Below are 21,864 nucleotides of genomic sequence, written 5' to 3'. Positions count from 1 at the left end.
CTGTGATCACCCCATGAAAATAAGTCACAAGACCTCCTTGATTGACCTATGGAGTGGTGACATACGTGCAAGACACAGAGAGTACTAGTATAAAGATCAGGGCTGTGAAATGCAGGGTAGAAATCTCCTTTGCTAGATTTCTCCTGACCAGTCAGTCCTATGCTCAAGTTCAGCAAGCCCCAGGACATATTGAGTATATATTTTGGCAATGCATTGTATTCAGTAAAGCTACACCTTGTTCTCTTGAACACTTGAGTCTGCGGTTGGTTTATCTCGTGGTGAACCTGAAGCTTAATAAACTACTCCTGCACTAAAATTGTGGAGATTTCAGAAGGAACACCAGATCAAGTTCTTCTTAGTTTTTATTTCTAAACATTCCCATCCTTATCAAGAGTGTACTTTCAAATCAGCCAAAATTGTGCAACCAATGTGGTGTGGTCTTCAAGAAAGGCAAGAGAAGTTGTGGTTCAATACTCTGCCATGAAATGTATTAGTGACATTGGGTCGATCACTCTGGTGTAGCATAACATGACTCTCAAATTTGTTGAGAAGGCAAAATGGAGAAGGGAGCACTATGTGCTCCTTGGAGAAGGGTAGGATGAAAATAAGGCAGGTAGAAAACTAGTAATAATAGTAATAATAAAATTTTGATACTGCCCTCCCGAAACAACAACTACTACTTTATTTTTATAGCCCACCCTTCCTTGTTGGCTCAGGGCAGGTAACAACCAGAAGTACACAAGTATTTTGTTACATGGATAACAACTTTTTAAATGTTTTGAATTAACATATTTTAGCTAAATTATTACATTAAACCATCTCCTTAAAAACCTTCCAAAGGGGAATTTATTTTTGTTGGGCAGCTGGTGTTATGGATGGAGCGCTGCTGTTCTTGAGTCTGTAACATGGCTAGGATGTGTCAGATACAAATTCTGTTGGGGGATTTGTAGGCACTATCAAAGCAAAGGCTTCCAGCTGTGGAGACGACATTGAACTCAAGAAAGTTTGGCTGGGTCCGAAAAGGTACTGTAATATTAGGTGGAGTAAGTCTGTGTTAGTCATTGAGAACAGCCTGCTTCTCTTGCCAGGGCAGGAACTGCATTTCCTATATGAACTATGTTGCTTTTGGCTACTAAATTCCTGCCTGCTTTCAAGGAGGAGTTGCTGTACCCCAGAGGTAACAATTGCCTCTTCTGCTTCTTTCCCAGATATCCACAAAGTTACAACTAGGAGTTCAACTTTTAGGGATGGCTCCCTAACTCACAGATAGAGGAATAAGACAGCCAGCTTGGTGTAGTGGTTAGGAATGCAGGTTTCTAATCTGGCAAGCTGGGTTTGATTCTGCGCTCCCCGACATGCAGCCAGCTGGCTGACCTTGGGCTCGCCACAGCTGTTCTGACCGGGCAGTGATATCAGGGCTCTCTCAGCCTCAACCACCTCACAGGGTGTCTGTTGTGGGGAGAGGAAAGTGAAGGCAACTGTAAGCTGCTTTGAGACTCCTGGTAGAGAAAAGTAGCATATAAGAACTAACTCTTCTTAAAAACTAAAACCATCTGGCTTGCAGCTTTGGAGTTCTGTGGGCACCGTTCCAGAACCCAGTACTTCTTAGAATGTTTGCCCATATGAACAGGCTTCAGCGTTTATGTTCTCATCCCATTTGCTTTTGCGTCATGTTCTTTCGAAAAAAAGCTGTGCAGAGTTGATAGAAAGTGAGATAGTGTCAGTAGTAATGGGAGGAAGTTAGGAGTTCATATAAGCAACCTCATAATAAACAAGGCTAATTCAGCTGTCACAAACTAGGGAATGATATATTTGAAGGGAGCACTTAGCCCTTAAGTCAGCCTTTCTCAACTTGTTTACTGTTGAAAAGCCCTGAAACATGTTTTCAGTTTCAAGAAACCCCAGAAGTGGTGTGATTGTGTAGAATAGGGTTGGAAAGTGTAGTTGTGTACACACCTATCCACAGCCTCTCCCCTTCCGACTTCCTCCAGGCTGATCATTGGTCATTTGGGGAAGGGGAAGTTGATATTACCATATATGGTCATATCACCCAATAAATGTTTAACACATTTTAAAAATATATATAAAATAATTAACTCCCACCTATTCAGGAAACTCTTCCAGGGCCGTCAACAAACCCCAGGGTTTCATGAAACCCTGGTTGAAAAAGCCTTCCTTAGCTGTGGGCCACTCTAAGCTTCTTGGAGAAACAGAGGGATAAACTTTTGTGTGGGTCACAACTAGTCCCACTTGAGTAACAACTCTGAAAAATCCCAGGTGATACACGGACATTATTAGTGTTGGAAAGTCATACGTTCTAATATTTTTAAAAATACATTCTGCTATTTATATTTGTTTAAATAAAATACTAGTTTGTCATGACTCAAGGTTGCTTACAAAGGATAAATTCTGGATCAGGCTTAAGGTGTTGGTTATCACCTTTAAGGCCATACCCAGTCTGGGCCCAGTATACCTGAGGGACTGCCTCTCTACCTACACTCCTCAAAGAGCCTTGTGCTCTACTACATCCAACCTCCTGGTGGTCCCTGGCCCCAAAGAAGCCCGCTTGACCTCAACCAGGGCCAGAGCTTTCTCCATTCTGGCCTGAGCTCCCAGAGGAGATCAGGGCCCTGGCAGAACCTAAACAGTTCCACAGGGCCTGCAAATGGGAGCTCCTCCGACAGACATTTGGTTGAGGTTGACCCAAACCACCGCTTCCAGTTGGCCCCCAAGCTCCCCCTCCCCTATGACCAACACTAATCGGTTTTACCCATTGGGTCCAGTAAGAGTTGAGCTGAGGCTCTTGCAATTTCTATTTTATAATGTTATTGTTATGATCTTGTTAAGTTATTATTGTTATAATGTTATTACTGTTACTGTTACCGGTTACCATATGTTAATTGTATCTTTTCCTGTTTTCTGTAAACTGCCCTGAGCCCTCGGGGAGGGCGGTATATAAATATAATAAATAAAATAAATAAATAATGTAAAGTTTTGACCTTTAAGGCCTTACGTGGTCTGGGACCCACAAATCTGCAGGACCGGGTGCCAACTTGCTTCTCATTCCCGGCCCCAGAGAAGCTCACCTGGCTTTCATTAGGCCCAGGGGCTTTTTGGTCCTGGCCCTTACCTGGTGGAATTAGCTCCCAGAAGAGCTAAAGGCCTTGTGGGAGCTTTCGGTGATCCGCAGGGCCTGCAGGATGGAGCTCTTCCGCCAGGTCTATGAATAAAGCCAGTGCAGGGAGAAGATCTGATGCCCCCCCCCCAGGAAGATATGCCACCACATTTTTGTTCCATCAGTGGTGGCCAGCAGATGCTACCCTGTTGCCCCATTGGGGTAGGCGTCTCTCAGCCTTGTTTTTTGCTGCCATGTTTGTGATTGCATTAATGTAATTTGTAATTTTATTTGGGTTTTTAATGGGAATTTTATTTTTATGAAGTTTTTATTCTGTAACCCACCATGAGCCAACTTGCTGAGAGTGGCAGGTAATAACTTCAAAAATAAATAAATAAATAAAAATAAAACATTATAGTTTGAAAGCAACAAACAAACCCTCCCAAATAACCCTCTGAGTGATACCAACAATTTATACTCTCTTCCCAATAAAATGACATTGGGCATATTATCATGGAAAGAGATATTGGGTTGGATCCAATGGAAGAGTTAATGGAAGGTGTTGGTGGAACAGATCTTTCCCTGCCTTTCCCTTAATCAAGCAGCCTTGAGTAGTCCAGAAACTCTTTGCTGAAGAGTGTGAGCAACTGAGAAACGAGCTGTGCCACTGGGTGGGGTGGGCGCTGCAGCAAGAAGGGGGAGTCAGATAAAATCACCTCTCTTTTCTCTATCTGCTGGCACCAATGTGAGAAGAAGTGGGTAGAAGAAGCAATTTTACTGGGTTCCTCATAGCTGCCACTCTTGGCCCTGTGCACATTTTCTTTGTTGAGGAAGCAAGGCTCTTCTGGTCTCCGGAGGGGAGTCACAGAACAAAGGACTGGCTGATTGAAGAACGGAAAGGTGGGAAGAGATCCTCTCAAGTATGAACTTTTCCAATCTGTTTTTCCTTTTTAGAAACTATTTTATGGATTATTACTGATTAAAAGTAGAATATATTATTTTTTCATTTTCTGAAGTGCTAAAAAGGCCATCTTGAGTCCTTCTGAGGAATGTCGGGGCAAAAATAAAGTAATAAATAAATAAAAGGCTCCAGGCATGGCAACAAGTAAAGGGCTAGTCAGAATGATGACACTCTATCCATGGACTGAAGATTTGGAAATCATCCTTCGCAAACATTGCCTTTTGGGAGTGAGAGTCAAATTCCCAGCTTTCTTATGTGGAAACATTTGGAAAAATGGGAAGATTCATAGTTTGGCTCATGGCTACTTCTGAAGGGGATGGTTTGTTATTATAAGGCCTTATTAAATGTCTTGTTTAGTATGCAAGGTGACCTTAAAGTTCGGGTTTGTATATGTTTGTCACTGACCAGCTATCTGAATTTTGGAACTGTGCTTTACCCTTGCCTGTGACAACTGAATTACTCTTATGTATTGGGTGGTTGCTTGTTAGATGCCTACTTCTTCCCCATTCTGTTGTTGGCTGCTGCTGCTGCTGCTGACACGGGTTCATATCCCATCTAGAGAGTGCTGGATTCTTCCAAAGAACTTAATCTTAGTTTGAACCTGATGGTGACAAGAATGAAAGAAATGACCCCTGTGACTTCACACTCACCCTGCATCTCACTTAAACGGAGTTGTCAGCCACTGTGTGTGCAACAGGAACATGCCAGAGATCTGAAGCCAGGGTGGGGATAGGGGAAAGTATTACTTGGTCTTGCTGTAGGGATAGCTGCTTTGCACACATAGCAACCCAGTTTCAGCAAAATGCTGTGCATGTGCCAAGTCACACAGTCCATCGCTATGGCCTGTTCCAAATTGTTGGATTTAAATAAAAGTCCTTGAGAGGATTGACAAGCATATATGCAAGAGTGGTGCAGTAGACACTGTCTATATACATGGACTTCCCCAAAAAAGTTTGGTAAAGATCTTTGAGTAAACATAGCAAATGAGGAATAAAAGGACAAGTTATTTTATGAATTAGAAACCAGTTAACAGGCAGGAAGTAGAAAGTGGGAGTAAATTTATGACTTCCATAAAAGAAGGAAGTAAACCCCAGGATTCTGTAGGGGTCGTTTCAGACTGGTGCTGTTTAACTTATCCATACATTATTTGGAATGGGTATGAGGAGCCATGGTTGTAGATGATGTTTATCAGCAGTTTAAAAAGGCAATGTCTGGGCCAGGGGCTGTTAGGAAAAGGACCAGAAGTAAAATGGCCAGTACTATAATGCTCCTGTATAGATCTGTGGTCCAACCATATTTGGAATACTGTGGCCCATTCCGTACCAGGATCAATATGGCAAATTGGTTTCGGAAAGAAAAAACGCAATTTTAAATAGTGGAATTCATCGTTATGCATACCTGCCTTTGTAGTGGAATCCAGTCGCGTTTCAATCGTTTCCCATAGGTTTCCGGTCTTGGCAAAAATCGCTAGGAAGGAAGCAATATTTGCTGTGCTTTGTCCCGCCCCTGGCCGTCAATCAAACGAGCAGCCAATGGGCAGTTGTTACCATGCTCCGAAAAAGCCCCTTTGCCTTTAAGAACAGGTTAAAAAAAAAAACAGGTTGCAACAAAACTGCATTGATTCTTTGCAACGGAGAGACCCATCTAGTTGGCAGGTGGTGTATGAGCTGGTGATTCATTGTTGCCACGCTCCCCCAAGTGGAAAAAAAATCCCCCCCCCCCGTGCACAGGCACGACTTTCTGCCAAAAATAAAGGGAACTAGCAAACGGGTCCTGTGTTGTGCTTGGTGACTTGAGGCGAGCTTTAAAGCAGCTCTGTGTAGGGACTGCAGCCGGAGAAGCCTCGCTGGTTCATTGCTCTCTGCTCGCTCCGAGAAAAAAAAATGGCTATCGTTTCGCCGGAAGTTCAGAGGAGAGAGCCAGGGGGAGGGACTTTGCTGAAACCGCAACAATGGGAACGCACAGGTCTTTTTCGGAACTGTTGCAGATTGCTTGCAAGAGTGTAGCGCTTTTCGGAGGGTGAATCCACCTTTTGGGATTTCCCTTTAAGCACTACAAAGAAACGCTTTTAGCTGATCGTTTGCAGGAGTGTGGCAGATTGTGTGCGACATCGTGCATAACTGCAACTTAGTAGCAGTTACAATTTGCCACACTCTTGCTACTCTGAACTCATGCGGAAAGGCCCTGTGTATATTTCTTGTCATTGCATTCCCATCCCAAAAGATATAATTAGAGTTACCAGCTCTGGTTTATGAAATTTCTAGAGATTTGGAGAAGAGATCCCTGAGGAGAGGAGAGAGCTCAGTGGGGATACAATGTCTAGAGCCGTCATTCTCAACCAGTTTACTAGTAACCCCAGGGTTATATATATGTAATTAAAATATAAATGAACCTAGGGAGGAATTAGAAGGACAGAGTGGCCTTGTTGAAATCGCACAATGGAAAAAGAATAGGAGAGAAGAGCTGAATCTGTTTCACTCCATTGGCTCCTCCCATTTCCCCCTTCATAATTTCTTCTAAGAGCCATGCCAGCAGAAAATGGGGAGGAAGGCTATTGCAAGCAAAGGGATTCAGATATTCTAGCAGCCATTTTCTCCAGGGAAATTGATCTCTGTAGTCTGGAGATGAGCTGTAATTCCAAGGGATCCCCAGGTCCCACCTGGAGGCTGGCATCCCTAGCTGAGAGCTACCACACCTGGATTCTGTGCAAGGACTGTGTACAGGACTGTGGATTCCATTCTTCCCATGTTTCCCCTTGCCCTGGCAGCCATTTCTGGGAAAAGATATTCTCAGGTCTTGCTATTATTACCAACCTACTGGTACTTCCTGGAGATTGCCCAAAGTTACAAGTGATTTCCAGATCACACTGATCATTTCCCATGAGGAGAATTGCTGCTTTGCATGGTGGGCTTTATGACAGCTGAGATGATTGCTTCTTTATTTTACTCAGGAAAGGTATTGCACACACAAAGATGAAACAAACTTCTTATTTAACAAGCATTTTATTTTATTAGTGATGATGCCACGCACACTATGAATATGTAATTTCCAGAGAGTGGCAGGGAAGAGTGGCCATCTGGTATCACTTAGTGAAAGTCTGAAGAATATTTCAGGGGTTACTCCATGGTCAAATGGTTGAAAAAGACTGTTCTAGAGTCCACCTTCAAAGGATGTAGGTTCCTCCAGGGGAACTGACTTATGTGGTCTAGAGATTAGTTGTAATTCTTTGACAACTCCAGGCCCCATGTTGATGTTGATGATAGTGCCAAAAATGTTCAGAAGAAGGCAACCAAAATAATTTAGGGGTTGAAGAACGTTCCTTATGAGGAATGTCAGTTGGGGCTTTTTAGGCTTAAAAGAAGTGTGAGTTAAAGAGGGGACGTGATAGAGGTTTATGGTTTATGAACTTTCTTGCACAAAGCAGTGGACATTCAGAACAGGCAAAAATAGTCACTTCTTTATTTAAGGGTGGTTGGCTTGTGGAATTCATTCCCATAGGCCATAGTGATGACCACTAGTTGAGTAGGCTATAAAAATGGAATTGGTCAATTTCATGAAGAGACAGTGACTAAATGGAACTGCTGTGTTCAGATACATTAACATTTTTGAGTACCAGTGCTATAACAAGGAGTTGTTTGTCTCTGTGCCTTACTTGCAGGTTTTTCTGGGGGTAGCTGGCTGGCCATAGAACTATGTCATTGTGCATAATTCAAGAATAATCTCTGTGTTAGCTATGCTGAAAAGAAGAACACATAAGTGTTTCCCTTAGAGGTGCCACGAAGTCTTCTTGGAAGAGGATTGGAATTGGCCAGCCCAGGGCAATGCACTTCCCTTAGGGAATGAAATTCCTGTCCTCCTGAGAGGACCAGGGAGGGAAGAGCTCTATTAATGAGGAATGAATGCTGGCTTACCCCAGCTGATAATTTTCAGACCTGGCCAAGCTTTCTCCAGTTGCATAAAATCCCAGAGCTGGCAGTGGGAGCCTCTGCTGCTGCTAACATTCCAGCCCCTCTGGAAAACCCATCATTTCCTCATCAGCAGTGATCTCAAGCCATAGACCAGATGTTGCGTTCGGCGCCACTCTGACTGTGGCACAGATGCACTGATGACTCCAGTGTGGGACTAACTTCAGAGAGGGAGGCAGAACATATTTGGGAAGGAAAAAATATATTGCAGGTCCCAGCTCCTGAGATTTGATCAGCTTTGAGTACCAAGGTATGTGTGCTTCCCTCATTGACCTGTTAATGGCTCAAGTTTTCAGCAGTCTGCAGAGTCTATTGAAAAGTAGGGGTTCTCATGGACTTTTCTCCTTGTCTTGGTACATCTTTCTATTTAGACTGGAAGAATTTCTTACATCAATACAGGAGAGGTTTGCTTGTGGGCAGTTCTCATGTGATTGGAGGGCATGATGTGCTTTAGCTAATTGGATCTGGTAGAGAAGGTTAGGAAATGATATGAAAGTCCTCCTCTACTTGAGAGCAGCTGTCAGTCAGACAATACTGAACTTCATAGATTACTGGTTCATGTTAGCCTTCATGTTAACCAATAGAAGTGATGTCATGGTGATGGCAATAGTCATCATTAAATATTACTTCACAGTGCTGGCTGGCTGGAGCTGCAAATTTGGCCAGATTATTCACATACTGCCCTGTGAAGTAGGAAAATTAGGCTGAAGCAATGTCGTATGTAGAAAATTACTTTAGAGGTTAACAAAGGAACTGGTTCTTGAGAGGGGCACTGAAGTGTATGAGAATATTTGTGGTACAATTTGAAGAAAAAAGGCAGTGAATTTAAATAAATCCCAAGCACTCAGGTGCATGCAGTAGGTACAGGATATCAACAGTACATACGTTAGATTAGAACATATTTGACATGCATGTTCTTTCTGGCAATTTAGAATTTTGTTGAGATGTATAGGGGGGAAAGTCCATGGAGGAGAGAGGAGAGTGAAGCCCTGACCTGCTGTTCATGGTGGCCAGAGATGCCTGGCCAGTCGTCCACACCACTTGCAGCCTCTGGGCATGGATTGGGGGTGTCTTCTCTGGGCACAGGGCTCCTCCTTGGGAAGTCGCAGTAGGGTTACTGACTTCGCTGGCTATTGTGGTGGTGGAGCTGGTGCGCAAGTGAAGTCCAGGCAGCTTGATGGGGTTCGTCAAGAGGTGGGGAACAGGCCGGAGTGTGGCCCTAACTCCTGTCTCGGTAGCCTTGTCTGCTGCTGTGGGACAACTGGCCCCTTCCTGTCTCTCTGGGTTTGGGCCACCTCTGGCCTGCTCCAGGAAGGAGGGGGATGAGGTGGCTGGGTCCCTCTCCTCCAAAAGAAGGAGCTCACTCCCTGTGGGCCTAGCAGGGTGACTCTGGTGATGGTGGCTCCCCTCCTCTGAGGTTGGAGGGCAAACAGATTGGATGGCCCCTATCATCTGGGTCTGCTACAGATGTGTCTGCTGATCCTTCCCCTCTAGGATTTGAGAAGTAGGCTGGTTGTGGCTCCCCTCCACTAGGTTAGGAGGGCAAACTGGTACCTTGTACTGGTGGTGATCCTAGATATATTCTGTTTAGATATTCCAGGATCACTGTATGATGTTAGACACCATAAAGCTGTGCATCAGCTGGGAGTAATTCTTCCCAACGCCACAGGTCCACAATATAGTGTCATTTTTGGAGAGACCTTTTAGTCCTGCTGCCTGAGCATATTGCCCAGGAAGCATATTTCTTGTGCTTCTGCTCCTGGCCTCTTCCATGGCAGCTCTCCTATCCTCAAGCAAGATGGTGATGTCCACATGCTGATCTTCTTCTCCTAGTTATGCAGTACAAGGTCTGGTCTCAGCTGACTCCCAGACCCTGGCCCTGTTCTGTTAAGGATGACTTTGACTAGGCACTGCACAACCATATCATGCTGGAGTTTCCAGGCTGTTGAGTGCAAGGGAGGCAGGGAGCCACAGAGCATGTGGGACAGGGTCTTGTTGGCGTGACTGCACCACTGTAAATGTTCTCTAATTTTACTGCTCCATTAAGGGGAGGAATGTTCAGATGGCTGCAGGGATGAAGCGCCAGTCAGCAAAGTGTGTGATGTCGCTGCAGGACATGATGTGGTTGCTGCCATGCCACTGGGAGGTGACTTGGAATACCTTGCGCTGATCTGGCTTCTGGCTGAGGTCTGCAGTGTATTTCTTCCCAGTGGTATTCTTCAGGGACCACCTCTGGGTGACATAGATGAGGAAGAGTTCTGGGGAGCTGCCACAGCATAGGGGTTGCCGTGGAGAAAATGCTTTTGCAATCAGGACTATAGTGTATTAACCACACCTGCTGATCCAGCTGCAGTGTCCTGACAGCAATTTCCATGTGGCACATTTCCCAGCTGCAGTACCCAGTGAACTGCCAGCGGCAGGCTGCCTCTTATCTGTGGAGGGTTCAATTCTCATTGTATGGCTCTTTATATGAAAGTCTGGGGTGTAGAACAAAGAGCTTGCTTTGACCATTCTGCTGAACCCTATTCCTTGTCCTGGAATGCTTACTCATAAATGTGAAATGCTGTGGATTTTGAGAAAGTTTGGCAAACCACAAAATTGGATGCAATTGAAAATTCAGCTTTAGTTTATTTTTCTTTGAAAAGCTATCAAATTTTCAAATGTCTTTGCAACCACATTTCCAGAAATATATATTTTTTGAATTAAAATAACAGTTTTCATGATTATAACATGAACTTATGTTATAACTTATCTGTAAGAATCCTAGGGAGTGTATGTGACCCATGGTAGGATTGTCTCAGCAGCTGGGAATTTTGTGGCTCAGTAACCGATCATTTCTGTTTCTTGGAACTAAAGTTCTTTCTGCAAGGCTAAAAACAATGCTTCTGGTATTTAACTCCCGTCCTAATTGAGGACCAGTAATATCCCATCTCTGTGAGATGAGTGTGTGTGTGTGTGTGTTATTTGCTGTAGAGGAATAGCTTATGCTTCTGAGTTTTGTGCACATTTATGCTTCTGGGTTTTATTGGTTGCTTTTAAAATGGTTGTTAATTTTAATGGTTTTATGTTTTTACTAGGGGCAAAGCCTGTTGTCTCCAAGAATACAACGGGCGCTAGAGCTTGGCAGTGGGAAGAGGGAGGGGAGGAGTTGTCCAGTCTGTAAGGGCATGGGGTTGAATGTTGAGGCCTACTGCACAGGGTTGTTGTGCAGATGAAACAGGAGACAAAAAAACAGTTTCATCTGCAGAATAACGCCGTGCAGTAGGCCTCAAACCTGCAGAGAGCTGCAAAGAAGAAAGACACAGGGCTTGGCTATGTCTAACATCCAGGCAGAGCAGTATTTTAAGTGAAAAGGGGCTTTTTTGTGGCCTCCCTGTCAGGCAACTGTTTGGCAGAAGGGGAAAGTCCCCCCCCCCTCAAAAGGAAGGCCCTCAGGCTCCCCTGCGTTGCTCTTGGAAAGGCCTCCCTCCCCTCAGTCAGGGCCTGTCAGAGGCTCCTTCGCAGCAGGCCTGAAGGGGGGAGGGGGAGAACTCTGCAGCCTCCTGCCAGCTCTGTCAGGGTTCTGACACAATTTATTGTTGGACATGACAGTTAGGGCAGCCTTGGGGCGAAAAGGGCTGGCGCAGCCTCTGTTCTCATCCCCCTTGGCAGCCCTGCTGACCTCCTCTCCCTGTGGTGGTCAGGAGCAGACTGGCAGCCAGACTGGGCTGGGTGAATGGAATGTTGGTCTGTCCTGGTGAGAGGCCAATAGGAAGGCGCTTCACGTGCCTCCCCATTGGCTGCTTGGCCCTGGATGGACACTCGGAGGGCCCAATCAGGAGCCGCTTCGCGGCTCCTGATTGGGCCCTCTGAGTTTTTATCCTGGACAGGGCCCGCCCTAATTCCTCCCCAGGTGGCCTTACCCTTTTATTTAACCGCAGGGGCGGTTAAAGATGAGCCACCATGAGATGTTCTCTAAGGAGACAGAATATAAATGTTTTAAATAAAATAAATATCCAATTTTCTACCAAGCTTTGCAATATGATGAGAAGACATGATTTGTCAGCTACTTCTGTTTCTTGGGGTATGGATGGGATGCCTAGATTACAACACTAACCAACATTGCACTGTCTGTTGGATGTTCCTTCCTGTTTATTGTATCGATGTATTCTGTATGATCTGCCTTGAGTCCCAAGAAGGCAGGCTATAAATAACATAATTTTTTAAAAAACATAAATGTTGCTTCATTTATACTCCTGCCTGTTCTCGAGATCTTTGAAGACAGGGAGGCCAGGTTCAAGCTTTCATGTGGAACAGGTGGAATCTCCATCAAAACTCTGTTCAACAGATAATGGAAGCATTCCCCTTATGCTTACCTGATTTTATTTACTCTGTCAGACCTGGGAAACCCAATCCTCAACATCTGAGGTATGTAGCTTAGTTCCCTGGCTTCTTTGTTTTAGCCTTTGATCTCACTTGAGTAGAGATGGAATCCACATCTTTGTGCAGGTGACTCCTCCTTTGTCCCTTTCAACTCTTAGTGTTGCTTACTTCAAAGCTTCCATTGCTGCTTTTGTTTGTTGCTTTGTAGATTTATTCATCCCAGATTTATGGATGCACCCTGGAGAATATGTATGAGGAGAGGCATAATGGCAGAGGTTGGGGAAGAATACAGATTTTTTATTAGATTGGCAACAGCCTAGCTACAGGCTGCTGTGTGCAGTTTACGAAAGTTCAAGACAGCGGCTTGGACCCAGCAGCATGCAAGTGGAAACATAAGCAGACTTAGACCGTTAATGCACTGGAGGTTTCATGCCAGGCTGCAGGCTGGAGTTTTAGTTGTGGCAGGTTTCCCCACCTCTTCCTGCACCCACACGGGGGAGCATTTGGCCCTGTGCACCTCATCTGCCCCTGATTTGCACTCCTGCACGGGAGCTGGGGCAGTGAAGTTCCCAGTGCGTATATGGTCTTAGCTGAGTTCTGCTTGCACAGTATTTTGTCCACATATACTAGAGTGCCCAGAAATTCATTGCACAGAATTTTAAGCAAGTGGAAACACAAGAAGTGATACAATAACTTTAATTTCGTGCAACTAGCTATCGTGGTCCTTTTCTTGCATTTCTGCTCAATGAAAAGCAGAACCAGAAATTTTGTGCCGGATCCAGCCCAGTTACATTCATGTCTGTTAGCAAGAAGCTTTGGGTGGGGTCCAACCAGATTTCCTGCTGGTGAAACAGAAAGGACCACACACACACAAAAAAGAGAGAGAGAGAGAGAGACCATTTTGGGGGGCATGAACAAAAACCATTTAACAGAGATTGAATGCTTTTGTTGTGAGTCTAAAGAGAAAGGGTGGGTAATAAATACAACATCAATAATAATACTATTAATAATAGTGTGGAGGGAATTAGGCCAGACGGAGTAGAAAAGTTGGCTGGATCCAACCATTGAGACAACTGACTCTCTGCTGAGAAAACAGCAGTTTTCACCAAGTAAAACTCACAGCACACAAAGGATAAATTTCTTCATTTGTCATATGTGTGTTTCCAAAGAAATCAACAAGGACATGCTGATTAAAGCGTTTATCTGACATCATTCTGGCAAGAAACTAAAAATTATCACCGGAGTCAGGTTTTTCTTTAAACTATATATTCTGTGTGAGAAGAACTACATTCATCTTGATTCTGTGCAGTGGTGCTCATGAACATTTCATTTATACATCCGAGTACATACACATCCCCACAACTATACTTAGATCTGAAGAACGTATCAGTCCCACTATTCTCTGTTGGTTGTTTCTTAAAAAATCCTGGCTCTCCAGTAATTGCATTTTTTAAAACTCTTTAGGGTGCTAATAGTGAAGTGAAGCAGTGAAGATCCACCAAAAATGAAAGAGTCCTACAAGCTTGAGCAAGATGCTGGGACGCCGGGCAGCAGCCCCCAGGACAGGTATTATTGGGGGCATAAGGGCAGGGAGGAAGATGGACAGATGCCAGCAAGATGTACTTGCCCACTACCATATTTGAATCATAGAATCACAGAATCATAGAGTTGGAAGGGGCCATACAGGCCATCTAGTCCAGTCCCCTGCTCAATGCAGGATCAGCCCTAAGCATCCTAAAGCATCCAAGAAAAGTGTGTATCCAACCTTTGCTTGAAGACTTCCAGTGAGGGGGAGTTTGCTAAACAATGTTCAGAACTTTTCTCCAGCTGTCTGAAGATACTACTTTTCCCCTACATGGACATCAACTATCTGTAAAGCAAAAGAAATTATACCCTATAACAGCCTTTCTCAACTCTTCTATCATTGAGAAACACCTGAAACATTCTTCAGGCTTCAAGAAACCCCAGAAGTGGTGCAATGATGCAGACTACAGATGGGAAGCATAACTGTGGCCATGTCCACTCTACACCCCCTCCAAGCCCATCATTGGCTGAGGGATGAGTGGGTTAACGTGATCTTATATGGTCATATCACCTGATAAAAGTTTAACAAATTTTAAACAAATATATAAAAAATAACTCCCACCCATTCAGGAAACCTTTCCAGGGCCTTCACGAAACCCTGGCTGTATAATTTGAAAAGTATGAGTTGTGAATGTTTTGGGACCCCATTGCCAAGGATACCTCCTAACCCTCACCATATGTTGACAAGCATCATTACCCAAACAGCAGGGACAAGAGGTAAAGGTCATGGCCCTTCCATTCCAACTCCTCCTCTTAGGGCAGTGGTTCTCAACCTGGAGGTCGGGACCACTTTGGGGGTCGAATGACCCTTTCAAAGGGGTCGTGGCAGGGCAAGCAGCTTGGCTGGGGTAGATCAAGATAGAGCATTTGTCTGTCTGGATCAGTGGAAAACAGCTAGATGGGACAAGAGGCAGAACTGAACTGAGAAACCCTGGGGGGGAAAAACAATTTATATACAATCATGAAGAATAGATCTTCATTGGTCAGTTTTGGTCTAATTTCTGTGAAAGTACATTTGTATAATTTTATGGTTAGGGGTCACCTCAACATGAGGAACTGTATTGAAGGGTTGTGGCATTAAGAAGGTTGAGAACCACTGTCTTGGGTTTGCCCACAACTGAGGCAGGCACTGTGCCACCAGAGGGAAGCAAGATGTTTAGCAGCAGGAGGCCTGCAGGAGTGGGTTTTTTGTTTTAATTCCTCTGTGTCTTGTCATGTGAGGGCCCAAACACAGAAAGTTACAGAGCTTACAAAGCAGCCCAAGTGTCCCCCTTCCCCCGTGGCCAATGTCATCATTTTAACTACTATTTAGCCCAGCCTTTCTCAACCTTTTGCCCTTGAAAAACCCCTGAAACATTATTCAGGATTCAAGAAACCCCAGAAGTGGTGTGATTGTGCAGAATACGGTTGTGAAGAATAGCTGTACACCCAGAGCCTCTCCCCTTCCACCCCTTCCAGACCCATCACTGGATATTTTGGGAGGGGGGGTCAACATGACCATATATAGTAATATCACCTGATAAATGTTTAACAAAATTTAAAAATATATAAAAAATTAATTAACTTCCATCCATTCATGAAACCCTTCCAGGGCTGTCAAGAAACTCCAGACTTTCATGAAACCTTGGTTGAGAAAGCCCTTCCTTTACTACAAACATTACTATTCATGCCCCTAATTTTGCATTTTGCATCAATAAATGGTATGGTCCAGCTGCACGCATTCCTAATCTTTTGAAAAAGCATTCCTACAACATTTAGCATACCCTGTCACATACCCTTATTTGTTTATTGATTTGGACTTGTATTATTATTTTTATAGCACACTTTTCTCTCCAATGGGCACCCAAAATGGCTTACATTATCCTCTTCTCTTCCATTTTATCCTCACAACCAACCGACCTTGTGAGGTAGATTAGGCTGTGTGTGTGACTAGCTCAGTGTCATCCAGCCACCTTCGTAGCAGAGTGGAGGTTTGAACCTGGGTCTGTCAGATCAACACTAATCCAGGGGTCCCCAGTATGACGCCCATGGTAGCTGCCAATATCTTTCCTGGCAGCCACCACATGGCTTTAGAAAGTGAGTAGGGCCATTTGCCTAACGAGGCTTCTGGTTGTCCATCAGAGATCCATGGGTTCAACCACAGCACAAAGACCACCACATGACTCAAGGTAAGTCATATGTGTGAAAGAAAATAGTTTCTAAAATAAGTTCATTTAAAAGAATCCTGTTAAACAGAGCTTTATCCTGAAATATCGAAGAGTTCCTATTAGAGTTATGCATAACCTAACTCCCTCACATCTTGTAGTTGGCTCCGTCTCCACTGCAGCCATTTTGTGGTTGTGCCCACCTTCCATGTCAAAATTCCAAAGATACTTGCAGGCTTGGAAATGTTGGGGACTCTGCTCTGACCAGGATTCATCCCAAGACCTGAAGATGGGTTATTAGAATTGTTCCTTTCAGATGTGAGAACAATACTTTTCAAAGGGATGTTGTTGTTGTTATGTGCGAAGTCGTGTCCGACCCATCGCGACCCCATGGACAATGATCCTCCAGGCCTTCCTGTCCTCTACCATTCCCCGGAGTCCATTTAAGTTTGCACCTACTGCTTCAGTGACTCCATCCATCCACCTCATTCTCTGTCGTCCCCTTCTTCTTTTGCCCTCGATCTCTCCCAGCATTAGGCTCTTCTCCAGGGAGTCCTTCCTTCTCATGAGGTGGCCAAAATATTTGAGTTTCATCTTCAGGATCTGGCCTTCTAAAGAGCAGTCAGGGCTGATCTCCTCTAGGACTGACTGGTTTGTTCGCCTTGCAGTCCAAGGGACTCGCAAGAGTCTTCTCCAGCACCAGAGTTCAAAAGCCTCAATTCTTTGACGCTCGGCCTTCCTTATGGTCCAACTTTCGCAGCCATACATTGCAACTGGGAAGACCATAGCCTTGACTAAACGCACTTTTGTTGGCAGGGTGATGTCTCTGCTTTTTAGGATGCTGTCTAGATTTGCCATAGCTTTCCTCCCCAGGAGCAAGCGTCTTTTAATTTCTTTGCTGCAGTCCCCATCTGCAGTGATCTTGGAGCCCAGGAAAATAAAATCTGTCACTATCTCCATTTCTTCCCCTTCTATTTGCCAGGAATTGAGAGGGCCGGATGCCATGATCTTTGTTTTCTTGATGTTGAGTTTCAAGCCAACTTTGGCACTCTCCTCCTTCACCCGCATCAACAGGCTCTTTAGTTCCTCTTCACTTTCTGCCATTAGAGTGGTATCATCTGCATATCTGAGGTTGTTGATATTTCTCCCTGCAATCTTGATCCCAATTTGTGACTCCTCTAATCCCGCATTTCTCATGATGTGCTCTGCATACAAGTTAAATAGGCAAGGCGACAGTATACAGCCTTGCCGAACTCCTTTCTCAATTTTGAACCAGTCAGTGATTCCATGTTCAGTTCTCACTGTTGCTTCTTGACCTGCATATAAATTTCTCAAGAGACAAATAAGATGCTCTGGTATTCCCATCTCTTTAAGAACTTGCCACAATTTGTTGTGCTCCACACAATCAAAGGCTTTAGCATAGTCAATGAAGCAGAAGTAGATGTTCTTCTGGTACTCCCTAGCTTTCTCCATGATCCAGCGTATGTTGGCAATTTGATCTCTAGTTCCTCTGCCTCTTCGAAATCCTGCCTGTACTTCTGGAAGTTCTCGGTCCACATATTGCTGGAGCCTAGCTTGTAGGATTTTGAGCATAACTTTGCTAGCATGAGAAATTAGTGCAATGGTGCGGTAGTTTGAACATTCTTTGGCATTGCCCTTCTTTGGGATTGGAATGTAAACTGACCTTTTCCAATCCTGTGGCCATTGTTGAGTTTTCCAAATTTGCTGGCATATTGAGTGTAGCACTTTTACTGCATCGTCCTTTAAGATTTTGAATAGTTCAACTGGAATGCTGTCACTACCACTAGCTTTATTGTTGCTCAGACTTCCTAAGGCCCATTTGACTTCACATTCCAGGATGTCTGGCTCCAGGTCAGTAACTACCCCATTGTGGTCATCAGGGATGTTAAGCTCGCTCTTGTATAGTTCTTCTGTATAATTTTGCCACCTTTGTTTGATCTCTTCTGCTTCTGTGAGGTCCCTACCATTTTGGTCCCTTATCATACCCATCTTTGCATGAAACGTTCTCTTCATATCTCCAATTTTCTTGAAAAGATCTCTGGTCCTCCCCATTCTATTGTTTTCTTCTATTTGTTTGCACTGTTCATTTAAGAAGGCATTCTTATCTCTTCTAGCTTTTCTCTGGAATTCTGCATTCAATTGGGTGTATCTTTCTCTTTCTCCCTTGCCTTTCACTTCCCTTCTCCCCTTAGCTATTTGTAAAGCTTCCTCAGACAGCCATTTTGATTTCTTGCATTTCTTTTTCTTTGGGATGGTTTTAGTTGCTACCTCTTGTACAATGTTGCGAACCTCCGTCCATAGTTCTTCAGGCACTCTGTCTATCAGATCTAATTCCTTAAATCTATTTGTCACCTCCACTGTGTATTCGTCAGGGATATGATTTAGTTCATACCTGAGTGGCCTAATGCTTTTCCCTACTTTCTTCAATTTAAGCCTAAATTTTGCAACAAGAAGCTCATGATCTGAACCACAATCAGCTCCTGGTCTTGTTTTTATTGACTGGATAGAACTTTTCCATCTTTGGCTGCAGAGCACATAGTCAATCTGATTTCTGTGTTGACCGTCTGGTGATGTCCATGTGTAGAGTCGTCTCTTGGGTTGCTGGAAAAGAGTGTTTGCTATGACCATTGTATTCTCTTGACAAAATTCTACCAGCCTGTGCCCTGCTTCATTTTGTACTCCAAGGCCAAACTTGCCTGTTATCCCGGTTATCTTTTGGCTTCCTACTTTAGCATTCCAATCCCCCATGATGATAAGCACATCATTTTTGGGCGTTGCTTCTAGAAGGTGTTGTAGGGCTTCATAGAACTGATCAACTTCATCCTCTTCAGCAGCAGTGGTTGGGGCGTAGACCTGGATCACTGTGATGTTGAATGGTTTGCCTTGGATTCGAACTGAGATCATTCTGTCATTTTGGGGATTGTATCCCAAGACTGCTTTTCCTACTCTCTTATTGATTATGAATGCTACTCCATTTCTTCTGCGAGATTCTTGTCCACAGTAGTATACCTGATGGTCATCTGAATTAAATTCACCCATTCCTGTCCATTTTAGTTCACTGATTCCTAAAATGTCGATGTTCAGTCTTCTCATTTCTTGTTTAACCACGTCCAGCTTGCCTTGATTCATGGATCTGACGTTCCAGGTTCCTATGGAATAAAAATCTTTACAGCATCGGACTGTCTTTTCGCCACCAGTTACTTCCACAACTGAGCGTCCTTTCGGCTTTGGCCCAGCCGCTTCATTCATTCTGGCGCTACTCGTACTAGCCGTCTGCTCATCCCCAGTAGCATATTGGACACCTTCCGACCTGAGGGGCTCATCTTCCAGCGTCATATCGTTATGCCTATTGGAACTGTCCATAGAGTTTTCATGGCAAAGATACTGCCATTGGTTTGCCATTTCCTTCTCCAGTGGATCACCTTTTGTCAGAGCTCTCAGCTATGACCTGTCCGTCTTGGGTGGCCCTGCACGGCATAGCTCATAGCTTCACTGAACTACGCAAGCCCCCTTGCCACAACAAGGCAGCGATCCTTGAAGGGGGCAAAGGGATGTAGATGACTGATATTAATCTCAGTGTTTACATAATGGTGCATTTATGGAACAAGCATCCAGTACTGCTGGATCTCTCTTCCCTTTTTTCCCTCTCCAAGGCAGATGGGTGACTGCCAAGCCATTACTCCGTGTCTCTCCCTCTCTTTTCTCCCTCCTGGTTTCTATAACCTGATTGAAAAATCCCCATGAATGTAGGCTACAGGAAATAATAAAATGGTATTCGTAGGGAAATGCTGTGCACTGGAAGAAAATCAAAGCAGCCAGTTCTCCCCTTTTGCAGCTCCAATGGAAAAGTATGGGGCAGGACACTGAGCTTATGACAGCTGTATTTGCTTGGCATCTTCTACTGGGTAGGAGTAGCAATAGAAGATAATTGTGACAACTAAACATCACCCTCTAGCAGTCTAAGGATCCAGAGTAGACCCCACTGATATTCTTTCTTTCCTTTTTTTCCTTGCAGGTATATGGCCGTTTGGCTGATCTTTTTCATACTTGGCTTGGGGACACTCTTGCCATGGAATTTTTTCATGACAGCTACAATGGTAAGTTCACAAGTGCTGGGAATAGTGTTGCCCTCCCCAGGTAAAGGAATGTGCTGAGATGGGTGTAGCACATTGAGGAATACTAATGAGCTGCAAGAAGGTTTGAAAGGGGACTTGAGAAATTTAACCATATGTTGGCTGCATCCATCAGGCAACGAATGCCCTTTTGAGCAGGGAGTTCCAGTCCAGCACTGATCCCCCCCTTCTCTTTCAGTAAGTGACCAATTTGTCTTTCAATAAATGGACAGTAAGTAGTGCAGCTTGCACTGTAGCCAATAAGCGTGGGGAAATCCCAGAAGTTAGTCCATTCCCTGAGCATGTACAGTCTTCTATTTCAGTAGCACTTAGGAGCAACCAACAATAGTCTGGACTATGCCCATTGCCCTATGTGTCATGCACCTGAAAAATTCTACCTGATTTCTGGTGGCTGAAAGACTGAGGAAGTTGAGAGGTGTGGCAAAGAGAGACTTTTGCAAAGGGAAGACAGGACTCTTAAGCAATGAAAGATATATGGTCCTCACTTCACAAGTATGGTTGAGAAGAGTGGCACAGCACTGATCATGTGGTTAGCAGACACAAGATGCAGTTCCACTCTGCAAGTGCTTAGTAGCATAATGCAGCCCAGCTCTTTTGTCAGTGAGGCTTGTTTCCTTCATGCTGCCTTTTCTGTCCACTATTCAGTACTTTTCCAGCCGCCTGGGAGAATCCCAGAATGTATCCTTTGTCGACCGTGCTGCTAATATGAATGTGACAGGGACGGCAGGAAATCCACCTCTCACATACTTACAGTCCATATTCAACAATGTGATGACACTCTGTGCCATGGTGCCTCTACTCATCTTCACCTGCCTCAACTCCTTCATCCATCAGAGGTGAGATTTCTGCAGCTTCCTCAAAAATGAGTCTCACACTTCCTGTCTCTTTCCTGCTTTGTCCCTGTCAGTTCCCCTTTCTGGCTCAGCCGTTCTCTTTGGGGATGTCGGACCCAGGTCAAGCCTAACCAACTCTTCTTGTAACCTTCTCAGGGGGACTCAGTTTCCAGCTAAGCCCACCATGTTTTTGGCTACTTTACATTTAGTAAGTGTTATCTAAACATAAAAATAAGCATTATTATTAACAGTAATAATTTAACACCTTTTTGTTTGCGGAGATGTCAGTAATTACTTCAGTATTACCGGAAAAAGAACTGAAGTGGACATCACTTGTCAAGCAGGTTCATTCATGTCTGGACCAGAAGTAAAACTCATTTCTTTTTGGTCCAAAGCAAATATTTTCTCCATTGTTTTCATATATGATGATGCCTATATTGTTGTTGTTGTTATGTGCGAAGTCGTGTCCGACCCATCGCGACCCCATGGACAACGATCCTCCAGGCCTTCCTGTCCTCTACCATTCCCTGGAGTCCATTTAAGTTTGCACCTACTGCTTCAGTGACTCCATCCAGCCACCTCATTCTCTGTCATCCCCTTCTTCTTTTGCCCTCGATCGCTCCCAGCATTAGGCTCTTCTCCAGGGAGTCCTTCCTTCTCATGAAGTGGCCAAAGTATTTGAGTTTCATCTTCAGGATCTGGCCTTCTAAAGAGCAGGCAGGGCTGATCTCCTCTAGGACTGACCG

The 21,864-nt window shown here is 44.4% G+C and overlaps 1 protein-coding gene across 8 annotated transcripts in view; it reads left to right on the top strand.

The window, feature by feature from the left end:
- Positions 1–21,864, top strand: part of SLC29A1 (solute carrier family 29 member 1 (Augustine blood group)) — a 98,468-nt gene that overhangs the window by 62,358 nt on the left and 14,246 nt on the right. For 5 of the 8 annotated variants that reach the window (XM_077342476.1, XM_077342511.1, XM_077342482.1 and 2 more), the window contains exons 2-4: positions 13,868–13,969; positions 20,168–20,249; positions 20,931–21,121. In XM_077342476.1, the coding sequence (XP_077198591.1) occupies positions 13,908–13,969; positions 20,168–20,249; positions 20,931–21,121 (335 nt within the window). In that variant the 5' untranslated portion in view covers positions 13,868–13,907. Of the gene's footprint in view, positions 1–8,130; positions 8,292–13,867; positions 13,970–20,167; positions 20,250–20,930; positions 21,122–21,864 lie in introns of those variants that run through there. The other 3 variants (XM_077342458.1, XM_077342521.1, XM_077342491.1) reach the window with 2 other exon arrangements.

The sequence above is a fragment of the Paroedura picta genome, chromosome 1 (assembly GCF_049243985.1).
Source record: "Paroedura picta isolate Pp20150507F chromosome 1, Ppicta_v3.0, whole genome shotgun sequence".
NCBI lineage: Eukaryota > Metazoa > Chordata > Lepidosauria > Squamata > Gekkonidae > Paroedura > Paroedura picta.
This window is presented reverse-complemented; position numbering and strand designations above follow the sequence as displayed.